Below are 17,199 nucleotides of genomic sequence, written 5' to 3' on the forward strand. Positions count from 1 at the left end.
GAAGGAGAAGAAATTGATTTGTTTGCAGATTTACTTACTGTCAAAGCCATTTTCAAGAAGAAAAAAAAGCTGGATATTCATTAAGAAAGGTCGGACAACTCCGAAGCAAGCAAGCCTGTCACAACCGGGAACAAACATTTTCAGCACTAAATCGAATAAAAACGTATGCCAGAAATATGACGACAGGACAGGCTCGACTTTCAGCATTAGCTTCGATGGCGATAGAAAAGGAGGATGGATATTGTGTACAGGTAAAAATGATTTTTGGTGAGTAAGAGATGGCTATATTCCTAAATAATATTTTAATTGTATGAGGTTATTATTGATGCTTTTTTATGTGTCACAGCTGTAGCTGCAGTAGAGGTTTTATACCCATAAAATAGTTTTTGAGGGTTGGATTGTTTCAGACAGCTGAAGGCGTCGGTAGGAAATTCACGGACCGCCACTGTACCAAGTACATATGTAAACATACCCAAAGTAATGAATGATACAGGGTGAAATGAAAATGTATCTTACACATTTTATTCATACAGTATTATTAAAACTCACGACACAATACAAACACTGCACAGTAAAATAACTGATTTATTTTATTGTTTTTAAAAATTTTAATTGTACTTTTAAACATTTTTCGTCTATTCAATTTGAGTACTTCAGATTCAAGTTTACCAATTGAGATTGTTTTTAATGGGACACATATCGGCCCAGGCGGGCCGGTGGAGCGAGTGGTTAGCGCGTTGGCCTCACAGCTCTGGGGTCCTGGGTTCAAATCCAGGTCACATCTACCTGTGTGGAGTTTGCATGTTCTCCCCGGGCCTGCGTGGGATTCCTCCGGGTACTCCGGTTTCCTCCCACATTCCAAAAACATGCATGGTAGGCTGATTGGACACTCTAAATTGCCCCTAGGTATGGGTGAGTGTGCATGGTTGTCCGTCTTGAGTCCACATCTTTCTGGAGTCAATTTCCTCTACAGGTCCCTCTTATTGCATCAGTATTCATTGTATTAGACGGGGTTAATAATTTTGAGTGGGAATTCTTGTGAAAGTTATTTCTGTTGCATTAAAGAATATTGGAAACATACAAAATTAAAGTGGCATGTTTGAAAGAGCCCTGATAAAAGAATCATGTCAGACATGTATGCTGTTTAACAACAATTGAGAAATCATTCATAAAAATTCTGTACGAAGTGTACACGTACGATAAGACTGTAAGTAATGTTTTTTTATGATAAATGCCCTCTTTGGGATCTGCAGTGCAAATGATTTTAAAACACCTGTTAAACTTGACTGAAAATGACTCTTAACATCAATCTATTTATGTAAACATTTGTTTCTCAGTATACTTTGAAGTGTGGGCTATTCTTAGCCTGGCAAGCCAGCCTGACTTTCTCCATGTACAAGATAGATGGCAAGTCAGTCTGGTCTGCTGTGGTTTCAATTAGATGTCCATCACTGTTCAATATCGATCGACCCCGCCGGCCAACTCAAGGGCAGATCTAAAACAAGAACGGCAATGCGTAACTGTTTGACATCTACAAAGTGACTACAATCGACGACGGGAGCAGCCTTTTCGTTCATATCACATCAGTTCTTCTGTCATTGGTTCTTTTAGATTCAGTCGGTGCTTGTTAGCCCCATTTTGAGAATCAAATTTGAAATCTAAAACATCAGAAAACCAGACAAGACTTGCCATGTATCTCTTGCAAGACAAGGTCATTCTAGGCTTCTTAGCAATTATTTTCACTTTTGAGACAGTTCAGACATCCGATTGTTTTGACCATGACATAAAAAAAGAAATACTCAGACAGGCAAGGGTCATCTAAATAAAAATCATTTATTTTTCATTAATATTATTATCATTCTAGCTAGAGAGTCCACCATGCCACTTTCAGAATTGGAGTAGTGCTAAGACATTTGTCTGTCAGGGTAAAAGATGGCAAAGAGGGGGGACTGACTGATGAGTGCTTGGGTTAACAGGACTCGGGGAGAAAATGGTGGTGTCTTGTATAAGGTCACACTCCTGTCCATCGTCCATGCTGATGCAAACAAAGAGGCGGAACGATATTAAGGAAGAATGGACTTGTGGGAGGGGAATTTTTCTTTTAAAGTAGTTTGTCCTTGTACATGAGACTGACATTGGAAGGTCTGGGAGTGAGCAGTTTCTAGCTCATTGGTCAGGCTGCTGGACATGACACCAGAACAGGCCAATCACAGACAGATACAGAGGAGGAGGGTGTATGTATACCTGCTTGCGTGTGTATGGGTGTGTCTGTATGCACAAATCTGTGAGTTTGTAACTGGTCAGTTACTTTGATCCACTGTCACTGTACACTTTTCAAAGTCACTGTCACAACTGCAGACAAAGTTGAGGTAACAGGCATCCTTCTTCTTTCTACTTTCTGAAGACAGAGAGAAAAAAAGATAAGAGGTGGCTACTTCGGGAAAAGGAATTATGACAATTTGTCAGCAAAGATGTTTCCATATATCACAAATGTTAAACTTGTTTTTTTTTAAAAGGAGGAAAAATGAATGGTGATTAAGTACGAAAAGGACTGTAAACCGCAGCAATGGAAATGCACAAGAAAATTGAATTTATTTCCCCCATGAATATGTTGTAATGGACTATAAACCAAAGGTGTATTTACATCAAGACAGACATCTAATTACACTGTAAAAATACCTAAATAGGCCACCCTGGACGATAAAAATCAGGGCAAGATGGGGGAAGAATTAGGGACTTAGTCCAAAAATTATGACACAACACTGTAGGGGAGCGCTGATCCAAACATTATTGCTCATACAAGAAGTGGGGAATATATCTTTAAAAAATGATATCACTAAATTTCAGGGAAATCTGCAATGCTGATTTTTGCCGCAATACGAGATAAAAAGTGCTGAAAAAAGACATGTTCATTTCTGTTTTAAATTAACATTTTCATTGCTCACAATATTTTGGCCACTTTTGCTTTACACAATTAAATTACTGCTTCAAAAGTAGCACAATTCTCCATTGCATATTTTACGCCACTTGAATGCTAACAATAAGTGGCAAAAAGGTGCCTGACTAAAAATATGCTAAAAAAGAGCAAGAATACATCTTCCAAATAAAACTTTTTTTCTTTAATATTTTTGTGCAAGTCCAGAAAAATTCTGAGCCTGTAAACGATTTATCAATGGCATTCGAGTGAGACAGTACACAAAGTTCAACAGTTTAAAATGACCATGAAATGGAAAATATTGGGGCAAGAGTTGGGACAGATGTTGACGTGAGGATGATTGCATACTATATGTCCACGTACAGTAATTTTTGGTGACAATTGGTCGCTTTTTTTTGCAGACAAACACACAAAATCAAACGCATTTCATGGTCTCATTCACAAATCATTCATTTTCCTCACAAGATTCGCTGGAACCTACCACAGCCAACTACGGGCACCAGGCTTGCGATTTCTTTGCAAATAAAAATGTATTATGTGCAAAAATTATAAAGAAATAAACGTGACTGTTGACATTTTTTTAACAGAAAAATATTGCATTAAATGTCATTCTACTGTTTTGTCAATAGGTTGCAGTAACTTAATTTTCCTCACTACAGTGGTTGAAATAAATCTTTTAAAAAAAGCAACAACAAAAGCCTAACGTAATTTTTTGCTCATGTGGATTTGCACACAAAAGCTGTAGCTCTCCTGCACTTATTAACAACCAAGGAAATCTCTGAATATTGTATTTTTAAAAAGGCTTTTGTTTTCACAGTTGCTACATTACTACTTGCTTACTTTCCCTCAACCAATGAGAATCAACATTTGGATCAATTGGCAGTATCAATAACACTGATGGTATTTTTTATTTTTAAATAGGAGTGGTGTTTGCACAGAAAACTTTTCCTAAGTGGTATGACATCGCCTGTAGTCATAATGTCAATCTAACAGTTGGTAATATAACATTGCTTAACCTATTGTCTTTTAAAATTGGTTTGCTTTTTCTCAGGCTGAATTTGAAATTTAACACAAACCTGTGTTTCATCGTGCCGTGGTGTTGCCACTAGAAACCATGTTGTCAGAATTTGACAGCGACTGCTCCTTAACAACGGGGTCTGCGAAAAGGGTAGAGTGGTTACTGTGTCCTGGAGTTACACACTCACAAATGAATGGAAACCTAGTAAATTAGGAAGTAATACTTATATTCAAGAGCACATTTGAGCGCAATGACGATCATTGCTCAAACCACCAACTCAATTCTAATCAAGTCAAAGCTAGAATGTAAATTTTGCTAACAGAAGTAGGGATGCTCCATGGCCTCTGTGGCGGTCAGTCTTTGTTGATGGTCGTAGCGAAGCAGCTTGTCTAGGAGGTCCAAAGCCTCAGGGCTCACCAAGTGCTGGTTCTCCGTCAGCACAAACTGCTCCCAGCGTTTCCTGCTCTGTCTGAGTTAATACAAAGAAGCAAACAATTTTCAGCAGTTAAGTATAGCAATGGATGCAATTCCACTGTTTTGACAGCAGGTTGCAGTAGTGTAATTTTCATCATTGCGTAAATCTTGACAAGACAGTCGACAAAAAAATTCTACAGAAGGGCCAACTCCCCAACACATTTTTACTAAATATGAATCCACAGGAGCCATACAGTTTATATGCATATATGTTTACCTACACACTTATACACCCCCTATAAGTATGTTAACACACATTCATTCAATTACAGTAATACCTTGAGATATGAGCTTAATGCCTTCCGGAACCGAGCTCAGATGTAAATTTTCTTGTATCTCAAATCTAATTTTCTCATAAAAATTAACTAAACACAAATTCATTCCCACCCTCTGAAAAAACACCAAAAACAGGATTTTACAAATTTAACTTAAATGAACTTGGATTACTATACACAGACAATAAGTTTGAATTTTACGTTACACTAAATTTAAACCATCTTGTGCAATAACCAAGGCAAAGATGTTAATGTATTCCACCGCAGCTTTCGAGGCAGAACTTCCTGCTTTTCCATGCCTTAGAACAGAGTGCTCGTTTCGTCCAGTTAGTTTTTTTAAATTATCGAACCAGCCACGACTCGCTTTGAAGGGTTTTGCTAGTGTCTTTTTCAGATGCTTGCTTTGCTTTCAAATCCATGTAGATTTTGCTGACTTTTTCGGATATTATCGACTCGGTCACGCTATCTCCCGCTTACTGTTTATCTTTTATCCGTATTACGAGAAGGATCTCCATCTCGTTATGAATGTCACAGTGCAGCTTCGAATTTATGGTTAGTCCTTTGGAAGGCTTTATATCCTTTGTACCATCCTTCTGCTTAAAGATGGTACATATTGTTGAAGTACTCCTGTAGTATTGGCGAGCCAGCTCACATCACACGTATGCCACTCATGTTTTTCGATTATTTCGTCCTTAATTTCCATTGTCATCATACGCTTTTTCTTCTCACCACCCTTCATTGCACCGGCTTGATTAGGATCCATTGTTTTTCCCTTAATTCTGCACTGATTAACGCAAAAAACACATAAAAAATGCAACCTGTATGCTCAGTGCTCGTAGATATCTTTACGCAAGGGACATGCGGCGAGAAAGACAGTGAGCTGTTATCATAAGCAGCATCTCACGGACTCGGCCATCAGGCTAGCTGTCTCGTATGCTCGTATCTCAAATTTGTCTCCTAGCTCAAGGCAAATATTTGCTCAAAATTTTCCTCGTTCCTCAAATTTCTCGTGTGGTGGGGGACTCATATGTCAAGGTATTACACTGTACATACAATTTTTTGCTCTCTTTGGTTTTGCACACAGGAAACCGTATTTTCTTGCACTTTAGCCGCCTCCGCGTATAAGCCATATCCTGAAAATTGCCTTAAGATAGTTGAATTTTACAATTTCTCTCATTTAAGACGCCCCCTGATTCACAATTTTCACCTCCATTTTCATGGTTTTAATATGGAGTATTGCTTTGCAGGGAAAATCTCAAGAAAAATCATTGCATGTGGTATTTATGAGATACTGTATGACTCGAAAGGATCGGGTGTTGGATTGCACATTCTGAAAGGGTGTTGCCTGCACGTAGACAAATTCAAAAAGGAAGTCACGTGAGCAGTACAACCAGGAAGTGTCTATAGAGATCTAGTTTTCACCAAGTCTCTGGCCGCAATAATAGCATGAGATACACATTACGCAGGTATCAAGGCTGATATTTTTAAGATCGACCTCGGAAAAAATAGTCATTGTTTGCATTGAAAACTTGGCAAAATAAAAAATGGTGTGGGATTGTGGAATATTGTATTATTTTACGTCCATTCGTTGTGGATGTGTTCTGGAGGTAGAGACCAAAACCAAGGGGACGTGTTTGTCACAGTAGCCGAAATAGGATGAGCCTCTGGGTTCCCCTTTCGTTACCATTGGTTTCACGGGTGTGGCACAAATTTGACAGCTCAAAGAGTAACGCTCATTGAAAGTTAAGTTAATTGTATACATTCTGGTGTGCGACACTGAGTACTCTCAGTACTCAGTTCATTTTTGGGGTTTTTCCCAGCCCCAAAAAAACCTAAAAACCTCTCACCAAAAAGCTCATACTCTGGAAGGCAAGGTCTAATGCCTGTCTCCACTCAAACCCCAACAGCTGGAACATGATTTGAGGCATTACACAGGTGTAAGTTTTAAGTATCCAAGATAAATTTGTCACGATGTGAGCAACTTTTTACAGTGAACCAGCTAGCTCCACATTGAAGTTGTAGGGTCAAATCCAGAAAGTCAGACGCGCTCAAAAGTCGCATCTTCCCGAACCCTGTTCTACAGATTAGGGACATCTTGAGCTGTTACCAAATGTTTTCAAAGCCATTACAGAGTTAATGATAAACAACCCAAGTGAGAAGTCAGACTGGACTTACTGTCCAAGCAGATCTTTGAAGCGTGGATCCAATTCAATATGGTATTTACGCAGGTAGCCGAAAAGCTCATCAGTCCCCAGAACCTTGGCAATTCTCACCAGCTGTAAAATCAGACCGAAGAAAAAAATTAAGCCGATAATTGACACAACAAATGAAACAGAACATAGACAAATGCTACCTGGTCGTAGTTGTCCTGTCCGTGGAAGAAGGGCTCTTTCTGAAAGATCATACTTGCAAGCATGCAACCCAAGCTCCACATGTCGAGACTGTAATCATACATCTGAAAAACAAAATTAAAAAAAGTTATTTACATGGATGATAAGAACAATTATACGCATGTTGGAGAGGTGCACTCGGAATTAGTAGCCAGCCAGCAGCAGGACAGGTATGCACAAACACAAATGAGATAAACAACATTTGATAGTCAAACAAATACTCTTACAATGCTAATATTTTCTTAAACATTACTCAATAGAGAGGATTTCAGTAAGGTGTATAGAAATATATACAATAAAATAAAATATAAAAGTATAAAATATACATTTTTGGGTGAGGTCATTTCTTTTAACGGTTCATTATATTTGCATGTTAGGTAGGAATAATTAAGTGTTACCTAAAGAAACAGACAACACCCAGAATAATTGTTGTTGTGAAAGGCGGTTACTCTTGTTATATAAAGAAGCTGTAAACTTAAATTGATGGTTTTCTTCTAAATACAAGAAATCTGTTTTTAAAAGAAGTGCTGAAAACATGGGTACAACCTGGGAACACAGTGAGCGATAAATAAATTAATTAATTAAAGGTAGAAACTCTTTTGGTCTGCTTTCTTAAGTTTTTGGAGGTTAGTAAAAGTGGGGTTAGCACGTCCGTCTCACAGTTCTGAGATTGAGGGTTACACCCCTAGTGGGTTCCGACCTTCCTGTTTGGAATTTGCATGTTCTGCACAGACCTGTGTGGGGGGTTTCTGGGAACGCCGGTTTCCTCCCACATCCCAAAAACATGCATAACAGGCTGGTTAAAAACTCTAGATTGCACCCAGGTATCAGTGTAAGTGGGAATGGATTTCTGTCTTTGTGTGCCCTGTGATTGACTCCCAACCAATTCAGGATGTGGCCTGGCTGCTCCCCATTGTTGGCTGGGATAGGCTCCACCACCACCGGTAGACCCTTGTGGGGATATGCGGTACGGAAAATGGATGAATGAAAGCTTTAGGTGGGATTTAAAATGCCAGCTGTTGTCATCACAAATTGAAGACCAGTATCGTCACTGCTTTCTGGCCCGCCCCTAACACCACATAAGTCAGTCGCTTTTCCATTTTAGGAAGGAACAATACCACAATACCTTTTAATATGCACATTTCCTGGATCTCCCATAAAAAATATGGTAGTTATTTACAATACCAAAAATTAGGAAATAAAAAGAACATTCATTTTGAACCAGACGAAAGGGACCCAGTAGCAAATGAGCGACGCAAGATGAGCAGACAATAATGCATATTGATAATTTTAAAAAAAATACTGTACTGTACTGTTCTGGTGTAGACTCAGACAAACACTGTCTTCTCAAGATTTGTATTTTGGCTAGGAATGTTCAAATGCAAATTGTTTTGACAGAAGAAACATGCCAAACCCATTAACCTCATCGCTAGCAAGCACCGCAAGTGTGATTTACAGTCGGCCAGGACATGCCTACAGAATCTGAGCCCTGACAGGACAAGTCAAATTGAAAAAAATATTTTGTGTATTTATTTATTTTTCTGGTAGGCTGATTGGACACACTAAATTGCCCCTAGGTATGGGTGTGAGTGTGCATGGTTGTCCGTCTCCTTGTGCCCTTTGATCGACTGGCCACCGATTCAGGGTGTCCCCCGCCTCTGGCCCGGAGTCAGCTGGGATAGGCTCCCGTGACCCTAATGAGGATAAAGGGGTTCAGAAAATGAGATGAGATGGGAGATGAGATTTATTTTTTATCCATTCAAATTTGTCAGGATTGTTAACAACAGTCGTTGCTCTCGCCCTAATCCAACAATACAGTAATACCTCGAGTATCGCGGTTAATGGGGAGTCGGACCCCCCGCGAAAAGCGAAAATCCCCAAAGTATGGTCACCCCAATTAAAAAATAAATAAATATTTTTTTCCCTTCAGTGCTGAGTCCTAGTAGCAAGCAGACGACAGGTGAGTTGCTTCCGCCTGCGAGTTTCAGCGTGGATTTTCACATTCACATTTATGAACTTTAAAAATATTAATAAAAAAATAAGCCGCCTCGTGGTGTAGAGGTTCACTCGCCTGACTTCGTTGCGGGCAGGCGCGGGCTCGATTCCCGCAGGTGGTGGTATGATTGGGAGTGTGGATGGTTGTTTGTCGCTCTGTGTGCCCTATGAATGACTGCCAACCAGACTAAGGTGTAGTCTGCCTTTTGCCCGAATAACTTTACGGTATGGAAGATGAACGAATGAAAAAAAAAAATTTTTTTTTAAAGATTCCCCCAGAAAAAAATCTTTGATGTAGTGAACCGAATCCCGAAGTAGTGAGGTGTCTCTGTATATACATTTGAATCTGAGTTTAAATAACCTTTTAGTATGCAAATTTGTTAGACCGCTGAGAACGAAGAATAAAAGGCACATCATACAATGGGAATTAATTTTGTCACAAACAATGGCAGGAAATTTGAGACACTTGCATTTAAAAGGCGGCATTGATAAACAGTCTGCCCCCATCTTGTGCAGCCACTTACTGGAAAAATTCGCTTCAATTTTTTTCATCTCCATTGTCTCCACATTAAAAAAAAGAATTCAGTATTTTTCCCCAATGTATCAAGCAGGATGCCAATTATTAAATTATTTCTGGAAAAAAAGCACATTATTGTCTAAATTTTATACAGATTGTGTTTTAACATTTTTTAACACATTCTTCTATTTCTTAGTATAAGAATTTTGAAAAAAAAATTAGAGACTGTTAATTGCTAAATAAATGTACACATTTCGCAGAGTATCAAATGGTTATTTCTACCATTGCACCACTGTGTGAATGCGTCTGCTGGGAAAAGAATGTGTAATATGTCTCTTACTTGGTAATCCACCAGGAGCTCAGGGCCTTTGAAGTATCGGGATGCCACTCTTACATTGTACTCTTGTGAAGGATGATAGAACTCCGCTAGACCCCAGTCTATTAAGCGTAGCTATGGAAACAACACAATAATTAATATCCTACTTTCACACTTATGTCAAATAAAAGTCTTTTTTTTTTCATCGTCATAAATTGTGTCACCTTCAATAAATACGGAAATACTGGAATCCACCAAGTACTTCAATGGCAGATGAACAAAGTAATAGAAGTCACCATCAAAGAGCGGTGAAACAAAAATTACATCTGTTGTTATTTTTAGGCTTCTACTCCCACACTCTTGCCTCCAACAGGAGAGAGAATATTTTCCAATGATGGGCTTTCACCCAAAAAATTCATCAAACATTAAAAACTGGAAGTCAGAAGTACATTTTAAAGTTGTAGCTGATATTAATAATCTCAACACGCTCCCATCATTGTGATCTTTAAGTATGAGGTGCTAGTTTCTGACATCTTAAGTTTGTCTTTTGCTAGACAAGGCCTTCAGATAATAAACATCAAATGTGTTTATATTTTTGCTAGTCCTAAGGTTAGAGCTGGGTGATAAAACGATAACGATAATTATCGTGAAATAAATGTTATCAACAATAATATTAAAAACTCCCGATAAAAATGTGATTATTTTAAACTGCGATTGCATCACCTGACCACCAGAGAGAAGGGGGCGCTGTTGTGAGATGAACGCTAGTTCCAGACCAACGCTCAGGAGAAGAAAATCACGATGAGGAAACATGCTAGCAATAGAGGCTAACACACAGCATTAACGCATAAGTACAATAACACGGCCAATATAAGCGATTATGAGATGCAGAACAACACCAAGCCGACCCACTAAAAGATCCAAGTGAATTCTCCCTGGCGGTTTCTTTCTATTTTTTTAATGCCTTATTGAAAATGTCCTTAACCCGCTGTCCTCATTTGAGGACAGCCTGTAATATTTTTTCTTGATGACAAGGTGTTTCCCCATTTTATGTAAATGTTCTGAAAACTAAAACTGGTTATCTTGGGTTAAAATGGGTTAAATTCATCCAACTTTTTTATTTTATTTTTTTGGTAATATGTGAGGTAAATGTACACTGTTTCTTTTTGTGTGGCTGAAAATAGTCTTCTTGCCAATGGTGACGATGTCTTCAGTTGGTTATTTTATTTCATATTGCACAGCAACTTTTGGTTTTAAGGCAAATTTATAAAAATAAAGACGCCTGTCAAAATGTCTGCAGGTTTCATTCTTTACTTTTCATAGTCTAAGGAGGGAGTTGTCTTATCTTATCTTTATTGCATAACAGAACAACAAAAATACTTTTTAAAATCATAATATTTCATATTCTCTTTTCTTATAAAGTAAGGTAACAGTTACTTTCATATTTGAATAAGGAGGAAAGTAATTTATTTACTTATCCACAGAAATTTGAAGTTTAAAATTAAAAAAAAAAGATTTGAGTTACCGTGATTAGTTATCGATGCTGATAAAAAAAAAAAATCCTCGTGATATCAATTTTTGTCATATCGCCCAGCTCTACTTCAGGTATATGCATGTCTGTCTATAAATTATACAAGCGACAACCAAAAATTGAATGCTAACCTAACAGATTACAATTACGATACAGATTACGATTATTTTGTGTTTTACTTAAATGAGTAGGATTTTTTTTATGGACATGAAGATGATGGACAATGAGATGGCCCAATTGGATACCTCCTTGGGCATGACATTGGGAACCCTTTCAGTCCCACAACAAGACCACACGGCTGACCAAGGTCAGCAATTTTTAACTAACACTTGAACAAGGTCAGTTACGGATAGAGGTGATGCACATAGAGGTTTATTTTAAAATTTATTTGTGTGTGTGTGCATGTAAAGTTAGTTAGAGATTGCCTACCTTTCTCAACTGATGGTCAATCATCACATTGTGGGGCTTGACATCGCGATGCATGATTCCCATGCTGTGACAGTAGTCCAGGGCCTGACCAGTGCATATAGCCAAAGATTATTAATCCAAATACGGATGTTGAATAGGCGGTAAAAATTAATGAATGTAAATGTCTTGTGTTTTTATAGATCCTCTCACCTTCAGTAGTTCATACATATAAAAACGGATATCATAGTCTGTCAATTTCTGGTACAACTCCTGAGGAGGAGAAACAAATTTGTCATGTAATTATAATAAACACCGGAAAAAAGTAGAATGGACAACTTTTATTACCTTGAAGTCTGTGTTATTGATGCATTCAAAGACAAGTGCTGGCGTTCGGGACTGCAGCGACATAAAAAGGAAAGTAGAACAAAAACAAATTTTTGTTAATCAACTAATCTTAATGCCTGTTTTATAAGTTTCATCACTGACAGCGATAACATACTTTACGGTACAGTACAATGATCTGTTATACAATATTTCTTCATAATTTAGCTCATATATTGCCAAAGTGTTTGACTTTCTATTTGCTTTTCTTAATTCATATTTTTATTCATCTATGTGGCATTTTTACAAAGAACGAAAAAGAATGTGTATATATATATATATATATATATATATATATATATATATATATATATATATATATATATATATATATATATATATACACACATACATACATATATATATACACACACATATATATTTTTTTGAATTTATTTATTTATTTAAATTAGATAACTTACCACGGGGTCTTTGACTGTGTCGACAAGACGGATGATGTTGGTCCCACCTCGCAGATTTTCCAAGATCTTGATCTCACGCTTGATCTTCTTTTTCTTAACTGGCTAAGGAGTGACACAACACGGAGGGAGGGAGGGAAAAAATTACACCACGAAGTTCTCCTACATGTCACGTTTGACTCCTGATCCTGAAGTTGCTTATTCAGCATGCCTGCCTCTGGTCTGCATGCTTCAGCATCATTTTGTCAGTCATACCACAGAGACGAATCTTGCAGCAACAAGACAGCTAACATCTGGGGTGTACGAATAAAATGCTAATTTTAAAAAAATCATGCTGCTTTTACACCTATTTTATGACTGGAATTGAAATATTTATTCATTTGAACAGGGAGGGGCTGGCAGTCAATGATCATTGTCAGGACTTTAAGGTATAAATTGATTGGGAGTCTATTGCCGTGAATGATAGTGAGAGAGTTAATCCCACTACTAGGGATTTGCCGATGCGAATGTATTTACTTCTAATCCGATGTTTTTCAAGATATGGTTTGTCGATACAGATCCAATGCCAGAATTATTATAAAATCTAATAACGCAAAAAATATTGTATTTTATAAAGTCTAAGTATTAAAGTGAACCCTGGTGGTATAGTAGGGAAAACCAGAGTTCACTTTAATAAGACTTTAAATAGAAAATACTCTATTTTCCACCATGATTGTTACCACCATTTAGCACACGTTTGAAAAAGCTCAATAATACTAAAAACACACACTACTACTACTGGATTAGATCTGATCCTGTGACAAAATCCAATACTGTCCGATACACAAAAAGAGCTATATTGGGCGCTGATACCATGTCTCGGATCGGGACATCACTAGTGACTACCATTTACTGTTTTGATAGAAAAGAGTTCAAAAAAATGATTTATAGAGTTGCCTATTATAAGGGTGTGCAAGCTGTTTATCATCAAACTGCATGTCACACCAGAAGTCACTTCAGGGTATTAAAGGCTTAACTTTGCACGTATGTCATGCTATTTCTCTGGTGTTTGGTGGAAAATTATTCCAAAAGGGCAAGTCTAAAAAAATAACGTTTGATAGAATTATGATGAATATGAATATAGACACTGCACAAATGAAGCAGAATAACAAATTATCAAAATACTTTATCCAGATTCATCATCACTATCAAAATCATGTGTGGATGAGACAAAACTGTTGCTATAGCTTTAAACACAAATCTACTCACCTTCAGAATTTTGACTACCACCTTCTCATTGTTGGTGATGTTTATGGCCTCAAAAACTTCACTGTACTTTCCCCTGCCCAGTTTCCGTACCAGCTGATAGTCCTCCTGGTTGCTATGGGAATGGGCAGAGAACTGGTCAAAGAGTGACAAAATACACTGGTTTCTTCATCAGTTCCATTGTCAAAAGTAATCCAACCATTTTTTGGCACTGCTTGTCCCCATTAGTGTCATTGGTGGGCTCAAAGCCCGGAAATGACTTATTAAATGTACCTTTCAGGAGATATTTTGAGTCAAGTAGTGAATACAGGGGAGCTGCACCAATTCAGTTTAGGATGAGGTATGGAAAACGTCTTTCTCAAGGGCACCTCAACAGCAGTCAGCGAGCAGACGGTAGCCAATTTCACATTTTTGACCCTAATTAGCAATCGCCGATTTGGGCCTGGACTGGTCACCAGCCAATAGTAGTGTGCAAACAACGATTCAGCCTTCAATTCATCTATCATTGATGCTTGGGGAATGTGGTGTGGATTCATAACCAGAGGTGTGGGAACACCATAACCACTATTACACAGTGCTGGTCCATCGTTAAATATGCTGTTTTCCTTCTCCACTTTGTGGCTTCAGTACATCAGTTTTTTTCTATTAAGTATCCAAATCAAAAATGTTCATAAAAATGTCAAAATTCATATTGAAACTCACAAGTAGAAGAGACTTCCCTGTCTTCCACTTGCCAGAAAAAAATGGCGAAAGACAGGGAACTGTCCCTCAACTCAGCTCTGAAGAAGAAAAATGGGGGACAGCGGGCGGTGGCCGTCAGTTCTGTAATAGAGCTCTTTGAGCGAACTGGACAGCAGGTAGCCTCAGTGAGGGGGGCTTTTTTTCTAAATTGTGAGCCCTGGGCGACCTTACGGTGGATGCCGTCACCTCATCTCATTTTCTGAACCGCTTTATCCTCACTAGGGTCGCAGGGGATGCTGGAGCCTATCCTAGCTGACTTTGGGCCAGAGGTGGGGGACACCCTGAATTGGTGGCCAGCCAATCGCAGGGCACAAGGAGACAAACAACCATTCACGCTCCCACTCATACCAAGGAGCAATTTAGAGTGTCCAGTCACCCTTAACCAAAAATAGAGCTTGCTCACCAGACTGGACGGCTGGGAGCCTAGGGGTTGCGAAGCACATGGTGAAATTTCCCAGAAATGTTTCAAAGTGAAAGCTCCAGGCGACGTTAGGGCATACCCGTGTTTGTCCGCAGGATGGCACCAAGAGCCCTTTCTACCAGGGCTAAAAGCTGTCTACTTTGTAGTACATTTTAGACTTTTATGTGTGCCCTGTGTGTGTGTGTGAAAATATGTGCCCCATTGCATTTGTACGGTTTTAAGCGCTTAATAGGGGGAATTACAATCATTAATAAGAGGAGCATTTAGCCGAAGTGGACAGGTATGTAAGAGATAATCTTGAAACATGGGATAGTGGTTGTTGTGAGACAGCCAATTGAATTGAATTGAATGTTTTTATTGTCATTATATGAGATAGAATGAGAGTGATGAAATGAGAGCCCAGTAGAGGGTAGCGTTCTATAGTGAGATTCAATGCATCCGTGACGATATTTTCAAAATAAAATAACATAAGGAAATGCATTGTCCTTTTGGGGGATTTCGTAACTTGGATCTTCTTTCGTATCTCGAGTCGCCCATGTGACACATTCATAACCTGAAACTTTCGTACCTAGTGGCATTCATAAGTAGAGGTATGTACGACTGTATATGGTTGCAACTTTGCGGAAATTCACTTAATACGGGTGGCTACGGAATTGATTAACCGTGAAAATCGAGAGAATACTGTACTGCATGCTTATCATAAATCTGACAAGGAGGATGGTGTGATACAATAGTGTAATCACACCCTTGCAGCTACGGGTGTAATTATAGACACTTACTCGCACTTTCACCAACGAGCGCCCTTATGTAGCGTTCAGTCATCACATGCATGCTATTAGAGGAAACCAACCAAAAAATGTCCTTACTTCCAGTTGGGTACATGGGCCTCGTAGTCCCAGTAATCCCGGCTCTTCAGTGTGTTGACATCGGCGTACACACGGGACTTGCTACCGGCCACCGGACCCGGCATGGCGAGACCCGTGGCTCGGGGCGATCACGAGAGATGGCTCGCGAGATTCTCGGGGTGGTTCCGGTGATGGACAGAGAAAAGGAGCTACACTCTTGTGTGGGTCGGGGGTGGGTAAATAGCCCAGCTAAATTGAAGATAAAAGGGGAACGGATGAAGAAGACCTCGAATAGTCGCCACGCAGATCTCTTTTAGCGGATTGTCAGTAGCAGTGGTCCCGATAAAGCGGAGGAGGCATCGGGGTGATGAGGTAGAAAAAGAAAGCGGCTCTAAAAGTAGCCGCAGAGAAACGGTGTTGAGTATTTTCACCAGCGCTTGCCTTAAAAGTGAGGGGCTCCTCCGGAACCACGGGCCCTGGAACTAAAACGTTAGGGGAGTTTCGTAAAGTGATGGGTTTCCTCTGCTAAGTAGAAGGCAGTAACCCGTCTGTGGTCCGATCTTGGCAATCAATCAAACGCTTATTGGAGATGTTGATCGGTAGAGGGGTGGATAGGGGGTGGAGTATCGGAGATCGATGTTGTTAGCTAACGTTAGCGAGTGATGCTACTTGAGCGCGAAGATGTCGCACAGACGAGGAGTGCTCGCCGCCGCCGTGCACCACCTGCAGCGGATCCCGCGTCATGGGCGGCCGGCTGCGCGGGCAATGGACGCCTCGAGAGTCCCCCCCGCGACGAGACAGCCACCGTGGAACTATGGGTGGGTGTCTTCTGCGGCTACAGTCCGCCCCGGTCTCGAGCGCAGGAAAGGGGGAGCGGAATGAGAGTGGAGAGACGCGAGAATCACCCGGATGTGAAAGCTGTTGGCCGCCGGCCGGGGTGACGACGAAGACCGCAATGACCGGCTGAGCTGCTGTGACACAGCGACCCCTTGTGACGAGGGGCGTAACAAGTCTCCTAGTGACTTCGGCAAACCGCTCCGCTGCACTGATTTTACGAGTTTAAATCGACCCACGCCCACATTTGTACCTAGGGGCAATTTAGAGTGTTCAACCAGCATACCCTGCATGTTTTTAAAATGTAGGAGGAAAACTGAGTGCCCAGAGAAAACCCACGCAAGCTAACTCCACACATTGAGGATCCACCTGGGATTGAACCTCCCCTAATAAACCTCAAATTTTTAATAAATGATAACCACGGGTCTATGAAATGATGATAAAATATCAAATA

The 17,199-nt window shown here is 39.6% G+C and overlaps 1 protein-coding gene across 2 annotated transcripts; it reads right to left on the reverse strand.

Moving 5' to 3' along the window:
* Positions 1 to 1,814: 1,814 nt before the first annotated feature.
* csnk2a2b (casein kinase 2, alpha prime polypeptide b) lies at positions 1,815 to 16,930 on the reverse strand. Of its 2 annotated transcripts, none has more exons than XM_077596621.1 (12): positions 15,933 to 16,930; positions 13,908 to 14,019; positions 12,663 to 12,764; positions 12,205 to 12,255; positions 12,070 to 12,129; positions 11,881 to 11,964; positions 9,945 to 10,055; positions 7,056 to 7,157; positions 6,878 to 6,978; positions 4,274 to 4,422; positions 4,012 to 4,092; positions 1,815 to 2,391 (listed from the first exon to the last, which is right to left on the reverse strand). In XM_077596621.1, exons 1-11 carry the CDS (start codon positions 16,034 to 16,036, stop codon positions 4,019 to 4,021), a joined length of 1,050 nt encoding a protein of 349 aa, XP_077452747.1. In that variant the 5' UTR covers positions 16,037 to 16,930; the 3' UTR covers positions 1,815 to 2,391; positions 4,012 to 4,018. The 2 variants fall into 2 exon arrangements, with proteins under 2 accessions (XP_077452747.1, XP_077452745.1); XM_077596619.1 differs by having other exon boundaries at positions 1,815 to 2,398; positions 15,933 to 16,929.
* Positions 16,931 to 17,199: the final 269 nt, after the last annotated feature.

This window comes from Stigmatopora argus, chromosome 3, assembly GCF_051989625.1.
Source record: "Stigmatopora argus isolate UIUO_Sarg chromosome 3, RoL_Sarg_1.0, whole genome shotgun sequence".
NCBI lineage: Eukaryota > Metazoa > Chordata > Actinopteri > Syngnathiformes > Syngnathidae > Stigmatopora > Stigmatopora argus.